Source organism: Trichoplusia ni, chromosome 3 (assembly GCF_003590095.1).
Source record: "Trichoplusia ni isolate ovarian cell line Hi5 chromosome 3, tn1, whole genome shotgun sequence".
In the NCBI taxonomy this organism is placed as follows: domain Eukaryota; kingdom Metazoa; phylum Arthropoda; class Insecta; order Lepidoptera; family Noctuidae; genus Trichoplusia; species Trichoplusia ni.
The window spans coordinates 1161621-1183299 of record NC_039480.1 but is presented as its reverse complement, the minus strand read 5'-3'; the positions used below and the strand labels follow the sequence as shown (position 1 = coordinate 1183299).

General features: G+C 41.1%; 3 protein-coding genes across 3 annotated transcripts; 1 reads left to right on the top strand and 2 right to left on the bottom strand.

Annotated features, from left to right (window-relative positions):
* Window positions 1–6494: 6494 nt before the first annotated feature.
* Window positions 6495–8250, bottom strand: LOC113508809. Its single transcript, XM_026891935.1, has 2 exons — window positions 7944–8250; window positions 6495–7415 (listed from the first exon to the last, which is right to left on the bottom strand). Exon 2 carries the CDS (start codon window positions 7348–7350, stop codon window positions 6550–6552), a length of 801 nt encoding a protein of 266 aa, XP_026747736.1. The 5' UTR covers window positions 7351–7415; window positions 7944–8250; the 3' UTR covers window positions 6495–6549.
* A 1074-nt stretch (window positions 8251–9324) lies between these two features.
* On the top strand, window positions 9325–11429 carry LOC113508811 (ubiquitin-conjugating enzyme E2 S). The gene is made up of 3 exons (XM_026891937.1): window positions 9325–10002; window positions 10678–11033; window positions 11105–11429. Exons 1-3 carry the CDS (start codon window positions 9855–9857, stop codon window positions 11216–11218), a joined length of 618 nt encoding a protein of 205 aa, XP_026747738.1. The 5' UTR covers window positions 9325–9854; the 3' UTR covers window positions 11219–11429.
* Window positions 11430–12012: 583 nt separating this feature from the next.
* Window positions 12013–20539, bottom strand: LOC113508810 (aquaporin-like). The gene is made up of 4 exons (XM_026891936.1): window positions 20441–20539; window positions 13975–14522; window positions 13237–13317; window positions 12013–12539 (listed from the first exon to the last, which is right to left on the bottom strand). Exons 1-4 carry the CDS (start codon window positions 20451–20453, stop codon window positions 12405–12407), a joined length of 777 nt encoding a protein of 258 aa, XP_026747737.1. The 5' UTR covers window positions 20454–20539; the 3' UTR covers window positions 12013–12404.
* Window positions 20540–21679: the final 1140 nt, after the last annotated feature.

Genomic DNA, 21679 nt, shown 5'->3' with positions numbered 1-21679 from the left:
ACTTGAATGACTTTACTTTGCGTCACCTGACTTTGCGAGAACTCACGTTTTGTAACCTCACCTTGCGTGACCTCAACTTGCGCGACCTCCACTTGAATGACCTTACTTTGCGTCACTTGACTTTGCGTGAACTCACTATTTGTAACCTCACCTTGCGTGACCTCAACTTGCGCGAGCTCAACTTGAATGACCTCACCATGCGTGACTACACTTTTTGTGACCTCACCATGCGTGACTACACTTTGTGTTAACTCACTATTTGTAACCTCACCTTGCTTGACCTCAACTTGCGCGAGCTCAACTTGAATGACCTTATCTTGGGTGACCTCACTTTTTGTGACATCACCTTGCGGAACTTCAACATGCGCGAGGCCAACTTGAATGACCTTTCCATGCGTGACCTCACTTTGCGTCACCTCACTTTGCGTCACCTCACTTTTCGTGACCTCACCGTGTGAAACTTCAACTTGCGCGAGGCCAACTTGAATGACCTTTCCATGCGTGACCTCACTTTGCGTCACCTCACTTTGCGTCACCTCACTTTTCGTGACCTCACCGTGTGAAACTTCAACTTGCGCGAGGCCAACTTGAATGACTTTACCTTGCGTGCCTAACTTTACTTTGCGTCACCTGACTTTGCGAGAACTCACTTTTTGTAACCTCACCTTGCGTGACCTCAACTTGCGCGACCTCCACTTGAATGACCTTATCTTGCGTGACCTCACTTTTTGTGACATCACCATGCGTGACCTGAACTTGCGCGAAATCTGCTTGAATGTCCTTAACAGCGTAACCTCACCTTGCGTTATCTCATCTTGCGTGACCTCAACTTGCGCGAGCTCAACCTAAATGACCTTATCTTGCATGACCTCACTTTTTGTGACCTCACCATGCGTGACTACACTTTGTGTTAACTCACTTTTTGAACCTCACCTTGCGTGACCTCAACTTGCGTGACTTCAACTTGCACGAGCTCAAATTGAATGACCTTATCTTGCGTGACCTCACTTTTTGTGACCTCACCATGCGTGACTACACTTTGTGTTTACTCACGTTAAAAAAAAAAAAAAAAAAAAAACTCACCTTGCGTGACCTCAACTTGCGCGACGCCAACTTGAATGACTTTACCTTGCGAGCCTTACTTTGCGTCACCTGACTTTGCGTGAACTCACTTTTTGTAACCTCACCTTGCGTGACCTCAACTTGCGCGAGCTCAACTTGAATGAACTTATCTTGCGTGACCTCACTTTTTGTGACCTCACCATGCGAGACTACACTTTGTTTTAACTCACTTTTTTAACCTCACCTTGCGTGACCTCAACTTGCGCGAGGCCAACTTGAATGACTTTACCTTGCGTGCCTTACTTTGCGTCACCTGACTTTGTGAGGGAGAGTATATAAAACCATGTAATCATCTAATAAAGGCCAGTATTTACTCATCAATTGTCGTGTCATTTACTCCCAAACCTTTACCAAACACGCCATCCGTACATGGCGACCCTGCCAGCGCAGTAAGTGCGAGACGCGATGTTTACATATCTTTGCCCAAATCGGGACACTTAGCTTCACAATGCAGTGCATCAAATGCAATCATTGTTCGAGACTTGCAATTATCACGACGTTCTTACCTTATCTTTTGAATATTCTGGAAAATGGGCACCACTAACACCAAGGAAGAAGTAATAGTACCCCAGAACGCAGCAGGAGGTAATAACAGCGCGGACATTCGTCAGCTGGCTGTGCACGCCAGTTCGACCAACATCATCTTGTTGGTGTTATTAGTAATAACATCATTGGCGTTTTTGTATGGTATCTTCACCCTATATAGAAGATGTCACCGGCAATGGATGGCTGACGAGATAAGGCGAGACAGATTACGATTGTCGCTATGGAGAAGAAGAGCAGATAGAGAAAGGGATCCGAGAGACCAGCCGGAGGCGAGAAGTTACAGGAAAGGGACTGAGGACATCATTTGAGTTACGAGGCGGAGAAAATATCAGTGCAGAAAAATACCAGTGCGTGGAAATTTCGTGTGTTGTGTAGTGCGCGGAAATGTCGTGTGTTGTGTAGTGCACGGTAAATATGTATCCTACGTTATTATAAAGGACATAGTTAAGGGTAAAGTATATAATCATAGATATAATAATCACTAAAATGTATGCATATGATAGTACATAATTTTATAACCATGTTATGAATAATATACCTTAATGGAAGAAAACTTAAGGGCCTTGTATGACAGTCTCTTTGAAATAAGAAAATACTTAATTAAGATTGGTCCGGAGAGACGAAAGGGTAATATTATTGTAGTTAAATTGAAGGAAGCAGACAAATTATTAAGTGAATATAATCTATTTTTAGAATATTATACTTCGGCCAAAGAATCTTTAAGTACAACCGAATGTTCAGTCATTCATGATTTATGTGCTAGTTTTGATAAGTTATATAAACAAGTTTTCGATTTATGCTCAAAGAGACCCTGTGAATCAGTAAGCATGGCAGAGACTTCTAAGTTTGATCTTAAAGTTGCGTTAAATTTATTGCCAGTTTGTAAAGATGATGAGGCTAGTGTACGACAGTTTATTGAAAGCGTAGAATATTACAAATCCGAATTAGACGTAAGCTCGCAGGCAAAGTTGTTAAATTTTGTTTTAAAAAGTAGACTTTCCCCAGCCGCGAAATTGAAGTTATCTTCATCCTACCCTAATATTGATGAGTTTATAGCAGACATGAAAACACAATTATTGTCCAAAAAGTGTGCTACTGCAATTCAACGCAGGCTTCAAAATATTAAACAAAATAATTTATCCATCGACGAGTTCGGTAAACAGATAACGGAAATGTTTGTCGAATTAACAATTTCGCAATCGGATGGCAACGATGCAAGTTTTGAAGTCCTAAAACCCCTAAATGAAAAGCAGGCTATTAAGTATTTTGCAGAAGGGTTAAGAAATCGCCGTCTAAGCACCATAATTTCTGCCCAAAAATTTACGTCACTAAAGGACGCCATACAATCAGCGGTAGACGAAGACGTCACAACTCCATCGACTTCCAATGACATTTTAACCCTAAATTACAGAGGCAGATCATTCCAAAATAGGCCACAGCGTGGAGGCCGCCCCTCGTTTGCAGGGAGAGGACGCGGGCGAGTCGGCTATCAACCGGCTACTCGATACGGTGATCAGACTCAGGTACGGAGAGGACCACAGGCAAATGGGCGCAGGGCTACTGGGACATTCCACGGAAACAGAGGTAGGTCCAATTTTTATTCACCAAGGTACCAGCGTTCGCATTATTCGCAAATACATACTTTGAGTAACTCAGACCCGCAGCAGGGTTCGAATACCACGGAGAATGAACAAGAAGAAAACCAGTTTTTTCGGGACTGATAACATTATTTTATCATGTAACAGTGTAGGTTACGTAAATCTTCAATCTCGTAATAATTATTCTTATAACTTGTTAGTTGACACCGGCGCATCCATTTCAGCCATAAAACATAAACACGTGCAAGAGCAAAACATTCCAATCCATATCGAGACAAGTTTTATAAATGGAATTGGAGGCAAAGTCCAGGCAATAGGATACGTTTATCTGAACTTTGTTATTGGAAATCATACTCTCAACCATAAATTCTTTGTTTTTAAATCATTGCCATGTAAAGGCAGTGGTATTCTAGGGCAGGACTTTTTAAGTAAGTATAGATCGGTATTGAATTTTGGTAATCGGACTTTGTTACTGTGGAATAACAATTTAAAGATATCTTTACCTTTGATGATGACGAATAATAACATAACTATACCGGCGAGATCAGAGTCGATTCACTTTATTCCGGTATCTAAGACTGATGAATGTTTGGTCAATGCAACAGAACTGCAAGAAGGGATCTTTATTGCGAGTAGTCTAGTAAAGCCCACAAATGGATTAATACCCATTCGCGTTTTAAATACAACCGAGTCTGACTTAGTTTTAAATAAAATTCACACCCTTCGAACTTGTTTATGGTAAAAGGTGTAATTTGCCAAATAATTTGTTAAAACGCGTAGAACCTCTTTATAATTACAATAGCTACCCACTGGAACTTAAATACCGGCTTCAGGTTTCCCAAACCGAAGCGCGAAAAAAATTAGTTACTAGTAAAGTAGACAGAAAAAGTAGATATGACCGGTATGTTAACCCTGTACGCTATAAGCCTAATGACAAAATCTTAATTAAAAACGAAACTGGCAATAAACTTAAACAACTGTACTCTGGACCATATACTGTAATTAGAGATTTGTCACCAAATGTAGAAGTCGAAATAAAAGGTAAAACAGACATCATACACAAAAACAGAACCAAATTGTTTTATGTTTGGAACTACATACTGTTTAGTATCCTTTGTATCTATTTTTAGCCTGTATTGAGAAATGTGTTGTGACGCATACAATATCAAATTGCTTGGGTCAGTCCGTAGACTCAGTGGTAAACGGAGACGGACCGCAGTCGCGAGACTGTAGGTTCAAGTTTGAATTATGTTATGTACTGCAATGAATGTGTTAATCGTATGTCTAATAACTTATATATCTACTTGTGTTTACATTCTAATGTTATGTATGAGAGGAGTACACATCATTTTAATACGTATATAATTTGTACTCAATAAATTAAAGTCATGTATTTTAGTAATAAAATAAAATGTAATTTTTATTTTATTTTTGTAATATGGGGGAGATGTGAGGGAGAGTATATAAAACCATGTAATCATCTAATAAAGGGCAGTATTTACTCATCAATTGTCGTGTCATTTACTCCCGAACCTTTACACAAACACGCCGTCCGTACATGTGCGTGTACATGTCCGTGCGTGAACTCACTTTTTGTAACCTCACCTTGCGTGACCTCAACTTGCGCGAGCTCAACTTGAATGACCTTATCTTGCGTGACCTCACTTTTTGTGACCTCACCATGCGTGACTACACTTTGTGTTTACTCACTTTTTTAAACTCACCTTGCGTGACCTCAACTTGCGCGACGCCAACTTGAATGACTTTACCTTGCGAGCTTTACTTTGCGTCACCTGACTTTGCGTGAACTCACTTTTTGTAACCTCACCTTGCGTGACCTCAACTTGCGCGAGCTCCACTTGAATGACCTTACCTTACGTGACCTCACTTTTTGTGACATCACCATGCGTGACCTGAACTTGCGCGAACTCTGCTTGAATGTCCTTAACTGCGTGACCTCACCTTGCGTAACCTCACCTTGCGTGACCTCAACTTGAATGACCTTACCTTGCGGGACCTCACCTTGCATTACCTCGCATTGCGTGACCTCACTTGTTGTCGCCTCACCTTGCGTGCCCTCACTTTGTTTGATCTCAGCATTCGCGAGGATCGCGAGTTGTCGGTTGTTGTGGCACAGATCAAAAGGATCTAGCAAAGGGTTCGGTGCGAGTGAGCGGTCTGTCTACACGTCTGGCGACGCATCGGTGTTCATCGGGAAGCGAATGAGAGTGCACGCGTGATTATGCGCCTTTCTTTGTGTTTGCTTTCTTTCTCGTCGAAATGGCTAGCATGAAAACCTAGGAAACATTCAACATTCAAAAGTATACCCACGGGTTTATGGTTTTTACCTTCCATTTATTTTCGTGGCACGGTATCCTACCTGGTAAGGCAAAGCAGCAGTCACATATATTTTAATTGATCAGGTATCTAAATAATAAAGCTAAAACCATGCTTAGAAGGAAGTCAAATATTCAATATTATAAAAAGTCTAATGTCTACACTTAAGTTCTCAGCGAATTCGCACATCTACCAACTGATCTTTTGATTCATCAATCATGGTCTTTTGAATGCTTAACGAACGTGACGCGCGACCATCTGCTGATCGAGATTAATATAAACTAACCGTAGCCCGCGACTTCGTCCGCGCGGTTAGAGGATATAAGTTATGATTTATACTTGCCCTATTTTTTTTTTCACATTTATTAGTCGCAGCGTGATGTTATACCTATAACCTTCCTCGATGAATGGTCTATTTAACCCAAAAATATTTTTTCAATTTGGACCAGTAGTTCCTGAGATTAGCGCGTTCAAACAAACTCTCCAGCTATATATATTAGTATAGATTGTACCGAAGATATAGCTAATTCGAAAAAAAAAAAAAAAAAATTGTGTTCATTGTCAAATTGTGAGGTCATTTGAGATTGCCATGACTTCTGATACGTCAGATGATCTTAAATTCACAGTCCAAGTTCGCAATAGACTTCAATAGAGGAACCAAACTGCGTAAGACATCATTCAGTTCTGAGTTACCTGTGATAACAGCCTTATTTAGTTCCTTGTTCAGCGATAATTCAAAGGATAAATAATAGATCCGGCTTTCAAAATTGGTATTTTTAGTTGCATAATTAACTGGTAAAAAGTCAATGTTCACTTCCTCTGACCTCTGACCCCTCCTTCAACCCAAAAAATTAAACCCAGGACGGGTTTGCAGCAAAAAGAAAAAGAATGCTTAGTTTATTCAGATTTTATTATATTGTTAATTATAGTTTATGTATTAAGTCAATTACGTCAAAAGGGCTAAAGGGCGTACGACTCGCGGCGCTCGCGGCGGTGAAATATTGCGTAAAACTTCCACGACGGAGGCATCATCAGAGACGACGTTACAAGACAAGACTGTCTCGTCAACAGCCCTCGTTTCATCATTCTCATCAGCAGTGCCAACGGTCATGTCCAAAACTTCTTCAGGTGGCGTAGATGAAACACTGTCATGCTCTACTAATTCCTTTGAAATAAAGGGACGCATAGTTCTTCGGCGACGTCGCACCCTCCTCCGTCGAGCGGGGCGCTGAACAGGACTTTCTAGTACTAGCTCTTCATTCTGACCCTCAACAGTAAAGAACTGATCCAGCAACTGGATAGCTTTTCGCTTTCTTTCCAGAAGATTATCTTCCTGATCGGGCAAGTCGGGGATTCCCGGCGACGGCGACCGGTCTCTAGCCTGAGTTGTAGGCAGTTCTACCATTTCTGAATCATCAATATGGTCGGAAGCGGCTAAGCCATCAGGATGGAGAGCGTGCTGAGGAGCGGCCACGACTGCCACAAGATCGTCGCGCTCGAGTATTGCCAGCGGTTCGTCGGGCGGCAGCAGGTGGCCGCGGCTGAGCAGCCGCAATGCTCGCGGCAGCGAGAAGGCGCGGCGCAGGCGGCGGCGCAGCCAGCGCACGGGCTGCGCGCTGCTCACTTGCATGCACACCAACGCGCGCTCGTCTTGGAAGAACTGCTTCAGGCACACGCTGATGCGGAACACTTGTTCCCTGTGATCTGCACCATCACTCTCTGAATTGTTTCTTTTGTGTTTTACCATTTTTACTGATGCGAAATACACATAGGCATGTATCTGTTAAACATGTTCTCTCGAAATTGAAGGCACTGGAAACAAAGACAGTTAATAAGTAAGTAATTTTGTTGACTGATAAAAAAAATATGGAAATTTCATTAAAAGATGGTATTTGTAGATAGATTATTGGACGTATTTTACATTGCTTTAACAATATTTCTATATGTTACTAAATACTTTATTGCCTCCATCATGTAGTTACAGGTGGTAATTATTAGGTACAATGATCAATTGTGGACCCCGTAGAGCACAACATTGTAGTAGGAGAGAGGAAGAGCTCTGTTTCATACTTTATTAGTTATTTATTTCGCTTTTTATACAACACTTTGTATTGTACTCTTTTGTACGTATACCACTTTGAGTTTTATTTAATGACATGTCAAGTGTTTATACAATACAGGGGCACACGATAGTTTAGATAATTGGCATTTATGTATGCCCCTAAGATGAACCACTGACCGAACAGATTCCCTATTAATTGAATCCTAACCTATGACAGTCAAAATAACATAAACCAAGGGCCACAGTAGTCACTTATAAATAGACAGCATCAGCTCTACCTGCTTAAATCTAGTCGGTTTGGTCACCCCCAATGACAAAAATAACGAAAATAGTTATAATTTCAAAAATTAACACATTAATATTGCTAACAACGTCCATAAGACTGTTATCATTAAATCACAGGTATTTTAATGATTCCAGTAAATACTGTTGTTTTCATACAGGGCTGTTAAATAATTAAACTTTACAGCAGTAACTGGACTAAGTAATCTGTAATAGCGCTTTATTATGCTAACTAAAGTATGTAGTAAATAACCGTAATAACAGATTGTGAATAATTATCTTGTCTGTGTCAATGTCAATCTAAGATGTCATTTTATAATTAGCATAGACAATTAGCCAAAGTTTATGGTCTTTTATGGTTGTAGAAATTTATGGTTCTAGTGCGTATGATCTCGCGATCTCGCAAAAGACATTATACATGATAAACTCTACTAGCCTTTGCTACTAGCATCTCGAAAATTATGGATGTTTTACCATAGACACAAAAAAAAAATGTAAAATAAATTATAATAAGTCGGTAGCAAAAATAATTAGCAGCTGATGCGGTGTAATGTGGCGATTCTTTTCACTACGAAAACTTTTGTCGAGCACCGTTGTTACCGAAAGCTTTTCTGTTAAACTTTCGGAAAACTAAATGAGATTCTAGAAGGAAACCTAAGGGTAAATGGTCCATCAGTCCCATCCGAAATAAAACTAAGACCATGGCTTTTTAGAGCTGAGTTTGGCAACGCGTAAACATAGATAGAGCATATATTTCCGTATGCATTATGTCCCACCCTTCCATGCAGATTAAAAATTCTGAGCGACCCGAGGTACGGGAGTGGCAAATATGTGGGCGATTTTTATTAAATTATATTTTCTTCTCCAGTCCTCTATAATATGACCATAGTTCCTTTGTTATTAAGCTTTATGGATCCTTTAATATTCCTTTCCCCCCTTTCATCCTGTCCTTAGTCCATTCTAATAACTACAAATGAATAGCATTATTAAAATTTTCACATTACTTCTACTAATTTTCATATTACTAAATTGTGATTTGTTTTTGCACACCGTCATTCTAAATTTGACGTTCCTTTTCATATTTATTACAATATATCCAATAGTATCAGTCATCCACTTTTCATAGAATCCTTGTTTTCGTACATATCAACATTTTGACAAGTCTATGTAACAGCGATTTGTACCCATGAAGTCAGGCTAAACTAATTTCACTGCGTATAATTTTATTAAGTAATAAGCTTCTTCAGGCATCTTATGGCGCACTTAATCACATCTTAAGACATCTTTCTTATCGCGGAATATTAAGTAACTAAAGATTTTTACGCATGGCAATGCGGATAAAAATACAAAAAAAACTTGTATTTTTGTATTTGGATGGTACTTCAATGTTTGAAACGGTTTGAAACATCGTGCCGCAAAACTTTTTTAATTACTAATAACACCAAGTCTAGAATTTATCCTTTTATAATTTATACGCTATATTCACTGGCGCTGCGTTTGATTCATATAGCACATCACTACGTACGTCGGTTTGATTGATAGCGTTGGGAACGAAACGATCAAAATTCGTTGCGTTTATTTTGTTGAGTTTGTGACATGATATAAAATATTTGTCTCCAATTTTGATGTTATAATTGCAAATATTCTATCTTCAACACATTATTTTCATTTAATTTGTAACATAAGCCTGGATAAAGGCCAATTATTATTTGAAAAAGGTGAAAAGGGCCTGGATCAAACAGATGACAGTTTTCCACAACATGAATTCAATAAGTTTGTTTTGCTTATAACTAAAGCAGGTCCAAGCTATTGGCGGGAAAGTATCGAAAGCCTTACAGCAATAGGCATCTTGGGTGTGTGGTGCGGGTGCGGAAGGCGGCGGCGGCGACGACGAAGGCGTCAGCATCATGTCGAACGTGGAGAACGTGTGTCCGCAAGTGCTGCGTAGCGTGTCGCGGGAGTTGCGGCGCCTGGCGGCCAGCCCACCCGCCGGCATCAAGCTTGTGCTGCGAGACGACGATTTTACTGACGTCGTGGCTCACATGGAAGGACCAGGTAATGCTTCTCAACCTTCTACCAACGCCTTCACCATTCAAGTCTTATATTTTACATGAAACTTAAAAGGAATAATATAGTTTTTATGGATTTGAGCCTAATGATCATGATATGATGAGCTGTAAGCAGTGCTTAGCACAGCTCATTAATAACAGGGCTTGTTACGAGTTAAGTTCATTATTATTCTGTCATAGCAGCAATGTGTTGAGTCTTGTACCCGTAAAAAATACTTATACAATTATTGTGTTAGATAAGTTAGAAGTAGGTAATGTTGTGCACTTGACTTTAATTAACAAGTGCAGCTGAAAATAACTCCTCTCGCTGTAAAGCGAAGTAGCTGTTTAATATACCAGACCAGTATGAGTCCGACCAATATCCTTAGATTTCAGAACTACCCATCAATTCCAAAAGAAAAAATTTTTTTTTCCTATATTTACCTTGATGTTATCTTAAATTTACTTGTTAAATAGACATCAAAAGAATTTACAATGGTACTTTTTGGATTAGTACTCTGCCGAGTATGGAGTTTAAACTTTTAGTTTTAAATCTCTAAAACTTATTATACTATACTAAACTGATGAACTGGGGCCTTAATTGTAATAATAGGTTTCAAAAATCAAATAAGTTTATTTTTATTTGGCTTTAATTAACGAGATGTGTCTAATCTGTCGGCAGCGGGCACGCCGTATGCGGGCGGTACGTTCCGAGTGCGGCTAGTGTTGGGGCGCGAGTTCCCCACCGCGCCGCCGCGCGCCTTCTTCCTGACCAAGCTGTTCCATCCGAACGTGGCGCCGGACAGCGGCGAGGTGTGCGTGAACACGCTGAAGCGCGACTGGCGGCCCGAGCTGGGCCTGGAGCACGCGCTGCTGGCCGTCAAGTGCCTGCTCATCGCGCCCAACGCCGAGTCCGCTCTCAACGCCGAGGCGGCAGCGCTGCTGCGCGACCGCTACGACGACTACTTCGCGCGCGCCAAGCTGCTCACCGACATCCACGCGCGGCCCGCCGCCGCGCCCGCGCCGCTGCGCCGCAAGGTAGGTGTCGGCCCACACCCCGCCACAGACACACACAGACCGCGCAGCACTCACCCCCGCGCCTGTTGCAGGACGGCGCGGACGCCGCGAGCTCGGCCAGCGGCGCTGCCGACCTGCCGCCGGCCAAGCGCGAGCGGCGCGGTCCGCCCGTCAAGGACAAGCGGCGCGTGCTCAAGCGGTTATGAGCGCTGTCACACTTCACTGTTCGAGACGTCGTGGGTAAATGATTGGCAATATAGAGGTTGCACTAATTACTGCAATCTCAGATAGTTGAAATGTTTTGACAAATGAGTACCTTAATGAACAATTACGTGAGTCGTGCATGTCATAGTTAGTCATTTCTCGTGTTGTTAAATGTGTTCACCCCAACAGAACGTGCTGGCTGAAGAATTCGAACCACAGGCAGAATAGAGTTTGGCATGGCACCTAGGTTTATGCCATGGAAACATGTACAATTCAATAGCAATAACTGAAAAAGATTGTACATAAGAATTTAGTTGTGTCACTGTTTGGAAGCTCATATTTCACGTCAATATAATATAATTTAATGTAGGTATAGTTATGTATGTATTTGTATTGCTTAGGTTATAGATTAATTAAAATAGTAATAATGAGTCTTGTATTTTAATCATTTCTTCCTTAAAAAACCAGTTGAAAAATTCGACACCCATTTACTGCAGAATATCTAAATGAATCGGTGCAGTTTATCCCTGTGTTTTTAAGACCTTATCTGTGTGTCTTTATTATTCCATTTGACTAGTATGTTAGCCATATGGATTGGGTTTAAAGTTGAGAACTATGTAAATGTATATTTGTACCAAAGAGACTTTGGTGATGTTAGGGGTTTATTAGGAAAATTAAATCAGTTTCAATATTTAGTGGCACCAAGACAGTTGAACAACGTTACGTTTAACTACATAAGTAGTGTTCCTTAAACTAATCTAGGATATTAGTGCCACAGAATTATTAATAACGGAACTGCGATTCATAAACGTATATTTTTAGGTTTGCATTTGATACTGCTATATTTCAGCAGTATCAAGCTATATTTTACATAATGCCATATTTTTTTTGCAAAATTACTACCCGTAATTTTCTAAAAAAAATATAGCATTATGTTAGGGGTATCAAACGCAAACTAACTAACTAAACGCAACCTAAATATTGTTTCATAAAAAATCAATTACAATTGTATCTCCGGATTGTCCAAACCAAGAAGTTTGTAGTTCATTGATTTGTTCAGGTTCATATGAAACTGATTTGTTATAATATGATATACGTATCAACACATATCAACTGAATGTCCAATCATCAGGAGCAATAAAAAACGATTATAGAGAGGATTTTTTAATAGATTTTTTAAGGATAAGACTAGGGTTGTTCCGTTTTGTCGTGGAGCGGCGTCCCGGCGTCTGCGGGCGCGAGGCGGCGCGCGCGCGGCCGCAGCACGTGGCGGTGCAGCAGCGCGCCCAGCGCCGCGCCGCCCAGCGGGCCCACCCAGTACACCTGCGCACACACTCACTTTACTCACTACTGATCGCAACAGATTGCTACATAACAATAGTCATGCGCATATCTAAGTGCAATTAATTACAACATATCCCGAAATACCTTAGCATTCAATTTCTTATCCCAGGTTAATTTCCGGAATTGTGGTTAGAGCGAGAATAATAATTAATTGCGTCTAATATACGCGGTAAAGGGAATGATTGGGTATCATAAATAGTCAATTCTCTAACGGTTTTATATGCCACTCCAATATATATAATTCGACCGATTCTCATGAAATTTTGTGTGCTATTGGTCTACCATATATTAATCATAGCACTATTTTTTGATTGCATAGAAGTAATTTGTATGCAAAACAACGTTTGCTGGCACATCTAGTACATAATTTATAATTTTGCCATGAATTGCTTATGTAGAAGCACAACCTCTGTACATTTAAGTTGGGCCACATTTCGGTTGGCCAAATGAATATTTGCGCTATGTCCTTTAAGATTTTTTTATAATGAAAAGCATCCGATTAAAATTTTAACACTGAGGTTCCGGAATCATGTCGTGAATCCCTGGGACAAAGGATCACGATGACGCCCTCCCCCACCCAATCTATGTATACACGACTCAAGTTTGATAATGTTATGTAAAGTATTAATAAATATTGTCGTAATTGTTATTTTAAAGAGTTTTAAAACCAACTGACCCACTGGTAATCCCAGGTACCCTGCAGGAGAGCGGGGCCGAAGCTTCTCGCTGGGTTGATACTAGCGCCAGTTGCGCATCCCTGGAAATAATAATTTCATGTTTAAATATATTTACCGTAGTGATGTGCGTAGACCTAGAGTGAACTATTGCCATGAGATAGGAAACCTGAAAGCATAACCAAACGGTAGAAAGAAAGACATGATAGGCGAACACTATGCAGTACTATGCACACGATTGTACACTAGCAGCGAACTATGACATTATAGAGAATGTCCTTGTCTCGACATCGTTTCGATATGAGACAACCCGTCAACCTTGAGGGCGGCGGCGGCAGCGCCCCGCACCCGGCTGGTGACTCGAGGCAAGTGACGTAGTAAACAGCCGATGTTTTATTTACACCTGTATAAATGTTATCTACCAAATTGTAGATTACTAGTTCTTTACCCTTGATATGTCCGTGCATATTCTAACGAACTCTGAGTAGGTACGCGTGGGTATTTCATTAGTTTTAATCACTTCTAAAGTGCATGTATTTATATTATACAAAACAAAAAGAACTAGGGCAAGTCTATTACACGGGAGCTATATATTTGGCATTTGCTGCTACGGTCACAAACGTGGTGGGTTAAAATTGCTGCTTTTGCGCTGCTCTGCCACATCCTGTGAAGAATACGCCGAGTTGCCAGTAACCCTGTATATGAATAGGGAGGTAGCAGCAAAAAGTAAGTAATTTTACCCCTGCATAGACGAGACCGGCGACAACGAGCCCCAGCTTGATGGGCACGGAGGGGTCCGGGCGCGAGGCGTCGTGCGCGGCCCACACGCCGCAGACGGCCAGCGCCAGCGTGGCCGTGAGCGCGGCCTCCACCAGCGTGGCGCCCAGCGCGGACACGCCGGGCCCGGGCAGCGTGACGCCCGCGGGCGCCGCCGTGGCCGCGCGGGGCGACGTGGCCAGCAGCGCGCCGAAGCCTAGCGTGGCGCCCAGCATCTGCGCCAGCACGTAGCCCAGCGCGGGCAGCGGGGCCAGCTGCCCGTACAGCAGCGCGGCCAGCGTCACGGCCGGGTTCATGTGCGCCCCCGACACGGGCCCGAAGGCGCACGCGTTAGCCACCACCATGAAGCCGAACGCCATGGCGGGGTGCGCCAGCGGCGGCGCGGTGGGTCCCAGCGGCGTCATGGCGGCGATGCCCAGCCATACCAGCGTGGTCGTGGCCACCAGCTCCGACAGCAGCGCCCGCCACCAGCGCCGCAGCCACGCGGCTACGCCCGCGCCCTCCTTCCTCTCTGCAAATCACCACTGTCGCACTCAGCATCTCAATCGGATCTCTTAAAGACATTGATTTTGAACAGATAAATATAATTCTGTGCCTTACGTCCGTAGGTTAAGACAGACCGAAAGACCCTCCGGACTTACACCGAAGAACCTTTATCATAAACTGTCAGCCTTAGATTTAGGATTCAAAGAAAAAAAAATACTGTTTCGTCCTTCAGACAGATTTCCAATAAATACTTTACAGTTATTCGTTACTTATTAATGAAGTGCTTAAATTAAACCTATTATATATATTCAGAATTTTATCTGATGAACAAAACAGATTTCTATTTTAAGGTAGTCAAATAGTCTATTTTTACGGTCATAATTTGTTTGGGTGTCATAAAAGCACTCCCTGAATGTACCTAGGTAGGTGTCACCCAGCCAATTTGTTTTTCTTTTGTCTATTTGTACCTTTGACGCGACTCCGACTCACACTTGACCTTGGCAGTTTACATAAGTCTCTGATCTACTGTAAGTATTTATTGTTTGATTTAAAACAGTCTATGGGTATAGTTACTTTTTTGGCAAGGTCTTAAGGTCCATGAGAACATGCACCACTTCGACGGAGGAATTTGGTGGGTAGTACCTATCACACCACTGATTAAACCCGACGTTTTAAGTCTCTCGCTTGTTGGTCGGTGCGTGCGTAGTAACGCATTTATCTAAATTTATGAAGCACAAATCTTAAGCTAACTACCGAGATTCACACTTGCCACTTGGTATTTTTATCTGCTCTTATTACATATTCGTTACACTACAAGTTTGTCTGTAAACTGTGTCTGAATTTTATTGTTGTTCCTTAATGCGGGTGACAATAAAATAAAAAGTCCGTCACTTTAGTTTAGTTCGATGATCCTTACTAATATTTAACTGTCCAATCATTTAAATATGTCGCGCTTTCACGGCAAAACTACTGAATTGATTTACCTAAACGATATTTATTTTGTGCACTAGCTTTGAGAATCGTCATAATTAGCAATAGGGAATGGGGCAGGTAAATCACCGTATGAGCAGGAATCTGTGTAACGAATCTTTTGCTTCTTAACCAATTATTTACACCACCCTGTGGCTCCCTGATGATCACTGGTTGAGAATCAGCCTTAGTAATTAAATAACGCATTAACGCGGCATTGAAGTTTTCAGCGCCTATTTTACCGCCGAGTGCAGATACGTAGTTTTATAAAAAAATTGTCGATAAGATCTTCAATCGTACGAGCAATCGTGTATATCCGCTTATCAATTAGCCGGGATCAACCAGCAACGATTAACAACATCACTTTGTATCCATTAAAATAAAATTAAAGTTTTTTTCTTAGTTAATCACGGCGTGAAATGAACAACAGAACATCGTATCTTCACGAGGGATTGCATTAACTAACTCTATGTACGAAGTCACGTTTCTGGAAATTGATCTGACGCACCTACTTATGCGATTTTTTTTCGTCAAATACCTAATTAAGTGACTGCACTTCAGTATCAGTTACGATACCTATCCAAGTAGGTGCTCAATCCCCAGCGATATAATAATCCTGGAAAACAAGAGCGTATCCAGATTTATCCGCGGTCTAATGGGTCATTGGTCCAGTCTCCAGTTATTACTAAACGGTTAATGGAAGGTTAGTTGTACAAGCGAAGCTCGCGTACCTACGTTGTACGGCAGAGTCACTCAATCCAGTCTGTCGAGGTCCACCGCTGGACTGCGCCTCCTGCAAGTTGCACCACAACAAACGACCTTCTGCTTTCCGCATCCAGTCCGAGCGAGTCACATGTTATAGGTCATCGGTTCGTCGCGCGTCGGGCTGGGGAGCTTCCTCCACTGCGTTTGCTGATTCGTGGAGATGACCGACAGACATTTCCAGCTCACTGTCATTTCAGCTTGCTAACTCTACAAGCTATCAAGTTTTCCTTTGGATAGTCTTGTTTTACCCTTCAACTTCAACGAGCTATGCTCAAACAAACTTTGAGCATAGCTCGCTGAGTGACTTTAGGTTTGTGGACAAGCCATACTGTTAGTGTTCACGCTTCGGCGCCGTAGGTCATAATAGACAAATCATATTGGTTGTAAAAGTCTTTTCAAAATTCATGAGGCTGGCTCATCGAGAAACCCAGCACTTCGCCTAATTGTTCCACCGACTCTGCCATAACATCAATATCATCGGGAAAACGAAGATCATCTATTCGACATCGCTGTAAAGCATCCAGAATCGCCCAGGTTTCTATGGAGACGAAGGCATGCCTGATCCGATGAAGACGCCTGATCTGATGAGTTTTCCCGTCTTTTCCTTATAAGATCGAGAGTTTCAATCAAAAGCTTTGATATTTGAAGGTTTGCTTCTGCGCTGCGGCGGTTAAATGTAAATGTATTCGTTCAAAGTAGTTTAACATAGGGGCTCAAGGATGAGCGGGGTGTTCTAATTTTTGTATTTGAAATATCATGCTTTTAGTTAGGTACACTATTCGTCAATACTCCACTCCTAAAATCGTTCAAACTCACTTACACGCACGCATATAAACTTCCAACTCCTGTATTACCTTCTAATGGGGTTGATGTGATGTAATCATTACACATAGTTCTTTTTCTAACCATAACTATTTTCTGGTACTTTATGTTCATAGCCCACACTCTCAGAAATTAGCCCGAAATTGCGAAGAGCACTCGCATAGACATTGCGTTATATGGATTCTTCCACATACATTCAGGAAATCCATGATATTACCCGAAGTATACTTATACTAATCGAAGGTATGTAAACATTACCATAAAGCACGCGTGGAAATACTCCAGTGTTCTTATATATATCTGTTAGGGACATTGCACCCTTAAAAAGATTTTAACTATATCATAAAAATACACCACTACCAGGACTCATTTTTTTTAAATCCAAGCTTTTACGCCATTTAGAGATTCAGCTGTCAGGCGTCAAGGGACGACGGTAGCTGGCATAAAACTTGTTATTTATCATTTTATAGATTCAGAACCTAATTATATACAACAGACTATGGCACTGTAAACAGTGCCTTAAGCAAAGTGTTGAATAAATAAACTTTTGAATGTGTAATTAATGAGCATTTGAATAAAACATTTAGAATTTTATTTTGTAGTATGAGCGCGATGCCAATACTGATACGTATACCTCCATAGTAGCTATCGTATGTTAATATGGGCGAGAGGGCGCGTGGTGGGCGCGGAGCGGGCGCGGTGTGGTGGAGTGCCACTACCGACACCAGCGCGCGGCGCCGTGTTCGCGGGTCGCGCGGAATGTAGATGGACAACACACAAATATTTAAATCAAATTATATGTCGCAGCTACTATTGGAAACACGTGACTGCCTTTGAAAGGTCATGTCACTACGTAGTATAGTATAATTCAATTTTATTTCGGTGCGGCGGATTAAGAGAAGTAACATTGGTCACCACAGCCTTATATGGCTCTGGTGCAGCAATGCTTACTTTTTAATACCACTTAATTTGCCAGTTGTCGCGCCTTGTCGCTCCACCCTTACATTGGCAAGCCCTTTGAAGAGTACGATGCTGCCTTCTCTGGCTTGAACGGTGAAGAATCATCGATCTTTGTGATACTACACTCATAATGAATGCATCACACGATACAATTTGCTTATTTAAATATCAAGTATGCAGTTCTTAATTAATGCGCAGGACAATGGGCTTCAAATCGTGATTTGTTGTCATGTTTACCTAGTACCTGCATCTCATCGACCTGCGAGTGGTACCTATATGAGAATGTAGTCGAGCCCACAGCCTCTGATCTGCTAAGCTAAGTTAAACGAGGCGCATTCCCTTGGCCATTAGGTACGTACCTACCTACCTCTTACCTAATAGCCCCTACTTTTTCCGTGACTCACTGATCATCATTAAAAATTCTATGTTCTTAAAGACGTCAGCTCGTATTGGTAGTATTTAAGGCATTTTGTGCTTTACAGAATCAAGGTAAGTTTTGCTGAGAGGTTTAAATTTTGGACATCTTACCTACTTCTTATTGTTAAATACATAGATTATGTATTTGAAGTAAACACCATACGTTAAATGAGGGGATTGAACCTTATGAATGAAATAGGTACCTACTTACTTGCTTAGCTTATCGTCCAAACAAAAGATTGCTGACAGTGGAAATAAAAAATAATGTTTAAAGAACAAAAAATAGATTAATTTAAGAAGGAAACTCGTCGCTTATCCTCGATCTTTATTTTTAGTCGCAAAAATAAGTGGAAACTCAATAACTATATAACTATATTGGTATGTAAAATTTTGACAATTAAGGAGATAAGTTGTGTTGGCATGGTCTTAACTGACTTTTTTTCACTTAGAGAAAGTCATTGCTAAACCAAGTTTTTCATTCTCCAAGCTCCAGAACTCTTAAATTAAATATTAAACATAAATGTTGTGACGTGGGCTTGAGATTGTGGGCGTGGGTAATAAATTAAATTAATTAAAATATACTTTAACTAATAATATTCGATGATTGAAAATAAATAATTTATCGGTCGGGAACGATAACTATAAAAACAAAATTTCTCAAATACTCTTTATTTCAGGTGTCGACTGCTATATTATAAATACGACTACTACTATCACTTAACGGCTACGGAATCCTAACGTGCTGGAACCTCCAAAGTAACTTCGATGGTGAACGTTATTTTCACTATCGCGAAGCTCCGGTTTGTAATAATAATAAGTCTGTCGTCAAAGTGTCAACACAAAAATATCATTTAAAAATCAGTTTGATAAGAGTGTACATAGGTAAGCCCGATAAGAATAGATATCGCACTCTAGTTTATTGGCAATGGCACGGGCAGCAACTTGCAACGACCTCTCCAACACTGCATTCTCAATAATGATTTTGAGAGCAACGCTATGGAGCCGGACAGTTGAGGTTAAAGGATAATTCAAATCTAGAGCGACTGGCAGCATGCTAAGTTATAAGTTGTAACTTGGCAAGGCAAGTGTTCACGCTTGTATTAGAGTTCAGAAGTGGGACTGGTTAGGATCTTCAGCACTGTGGTGCATGGATGGTCCAGCCGAGCGGCAATACCTTATCACGACATTCATGTCAGTATTTCTACAAATATGTAAATTTCGCATAATAATATGTTTAAAACTATAGGTACCTTAAACAAGTAATTGACTTAGTATTACATATTTACAGCAAAACTGACAAGCTATCATCAATTTTAATTGTTAAATCCATCAATGTTCTCTTTGCATTAGGGACAAAATTTAAAATGATCAACATCAGTCTTCCAAACAATAGAGCTGTGTAATGTAGCACCTATTGTCACTACAATAGTGATGGACTTTGAATTGTGTACATATTACCAAACTAGGTACTTATATCCGATACCTAATTATAAATTAAACTTAATTATGTATGCATGTCATTAACGTTATGTCGTGCAAAGGAACACTCTAATATATGCTACATCTAAGGTTCCAGTAAATTAGTTAAAAGGAGATGTTTACGCAAAACATGAGATTTCAACAACAGTCTTTATCTACGCAAGAGTGCGATTTGTGACTCTATATTCTTCCATACCTTGCGACTAGAGAAGGATTACTTAATACTTAACAAGGTATACCTACCTACGATGCGCCTACATCAAGGAAGCCGTAGATAAATTAGAGAAATATTATTGCCAGCCGAATTATTTAGATGCTGAACTTTAATAAAAAAAACTGAATTGCGTATTGTTTAGATTATCAAAATGGAGAAATGTCCCAGAAGCTTCGGTATGGTCGCGGTAACAATTTGCGCGCAAGAGGAAATTTCAGTGTTGAAGCGCGGGCGCCGACACGTCGCGCGCTTCACAGATATTTATAAATTCGTAAAACGCAAAAATTGTAGCGAGGCATCGCGCTATGAGTACTGACCGTCTCGTGGCATGTGTGGTGTGTCGGGAGCCGTGCGTGCGCGCTGCGGGCGAGTTGCGCGGCCTGGTGTCGCGGGAGGACTGAGGCCGCCGCCGGCCGCGCAGCACGCCGCCGCGGCAGCCGCCCGCCCGCGCGCGCCTACACACCACTCTGTAACAATGCAACATCTCAGCACTTAGCTTAACTGCAGTTACAGCTCCTCATTCATCACAAGTTCTAACAATATTATGAAAATTATTCAAATTAGTGCTGAAGCGTACCGAAATTACATTAAGTTGACTAAACTAAAAGTTACGTGGCTTAAGTAGTAGAGGCCGGTGAGTGGCAATTCAACACAGAATCCAATTTAAAAGCGCAAGACACAATGGTTCAAGCTTTCTCAATGAGAGTCTGACACTACCCACTATCCTAAGTGTCAAAAAAGGTTGGTTAAATGGTTGTCCTTGATGTTGTATTAGTTACCTATTTGACTTTTTTGCGGGTATTATGTTATGAATTTTGACAAAAACAAAAACAGCGAGATTTCCAAAAATATCCTTGCACCAGTTCCGAAATTAACGTCCGTGAAACCCCGATTAAGATAATTGTGTCACCCCGAAAATGAATACAAATTCCTGTTATTTGCCAAATAAATGCATTATGCATTAAGCGCCGCCGCCGCGCCGCGCCGCCCACACTGGGGCGCCGCGAGCTTCTCTTGTTGCTCGATATCTTGCCTACGTTAATAAAGTATCAAAACAAAACTGCTTGGTACTTATGATTTTTTTTGAAATCTCTTCCCTTTAGAGCGATTTCCAAAAAACTACGATTTTTTTGCTCGCATTAAGTTACTATTCAGCTAGAAGCCACCCTTTTTTTTTGTTAAGGCTGGGGAATCCTCATGGACTCGGGGGAGGAAATGGGTAGTGTCAGACTCTTACTGACTAAACCTGAACCGCCGTGCTACGTCATTCGCGTTTTTGTGTCGGTGTATGGCAATGCGTTGCAATCCTTCATATACTTCTAGAAGGCACTCTGGCCTTCCGACACAAACCGATCCTATTCCGGGTAGTTTTTCAGAAAATAAGAAACGTTGATCTTAGGAAAGTTTTTAAATTACAATTTAACCATTTATAAAATAAGACACGATGTGCATCACTTCGATCGAAGAAACAAAAATAATCTAAAACAACAGCTCAAAAGTTCTAGGCGAAATTCTGTCAAACATTGGCCAATTTGGGACAAAAACTGTTTAAAACC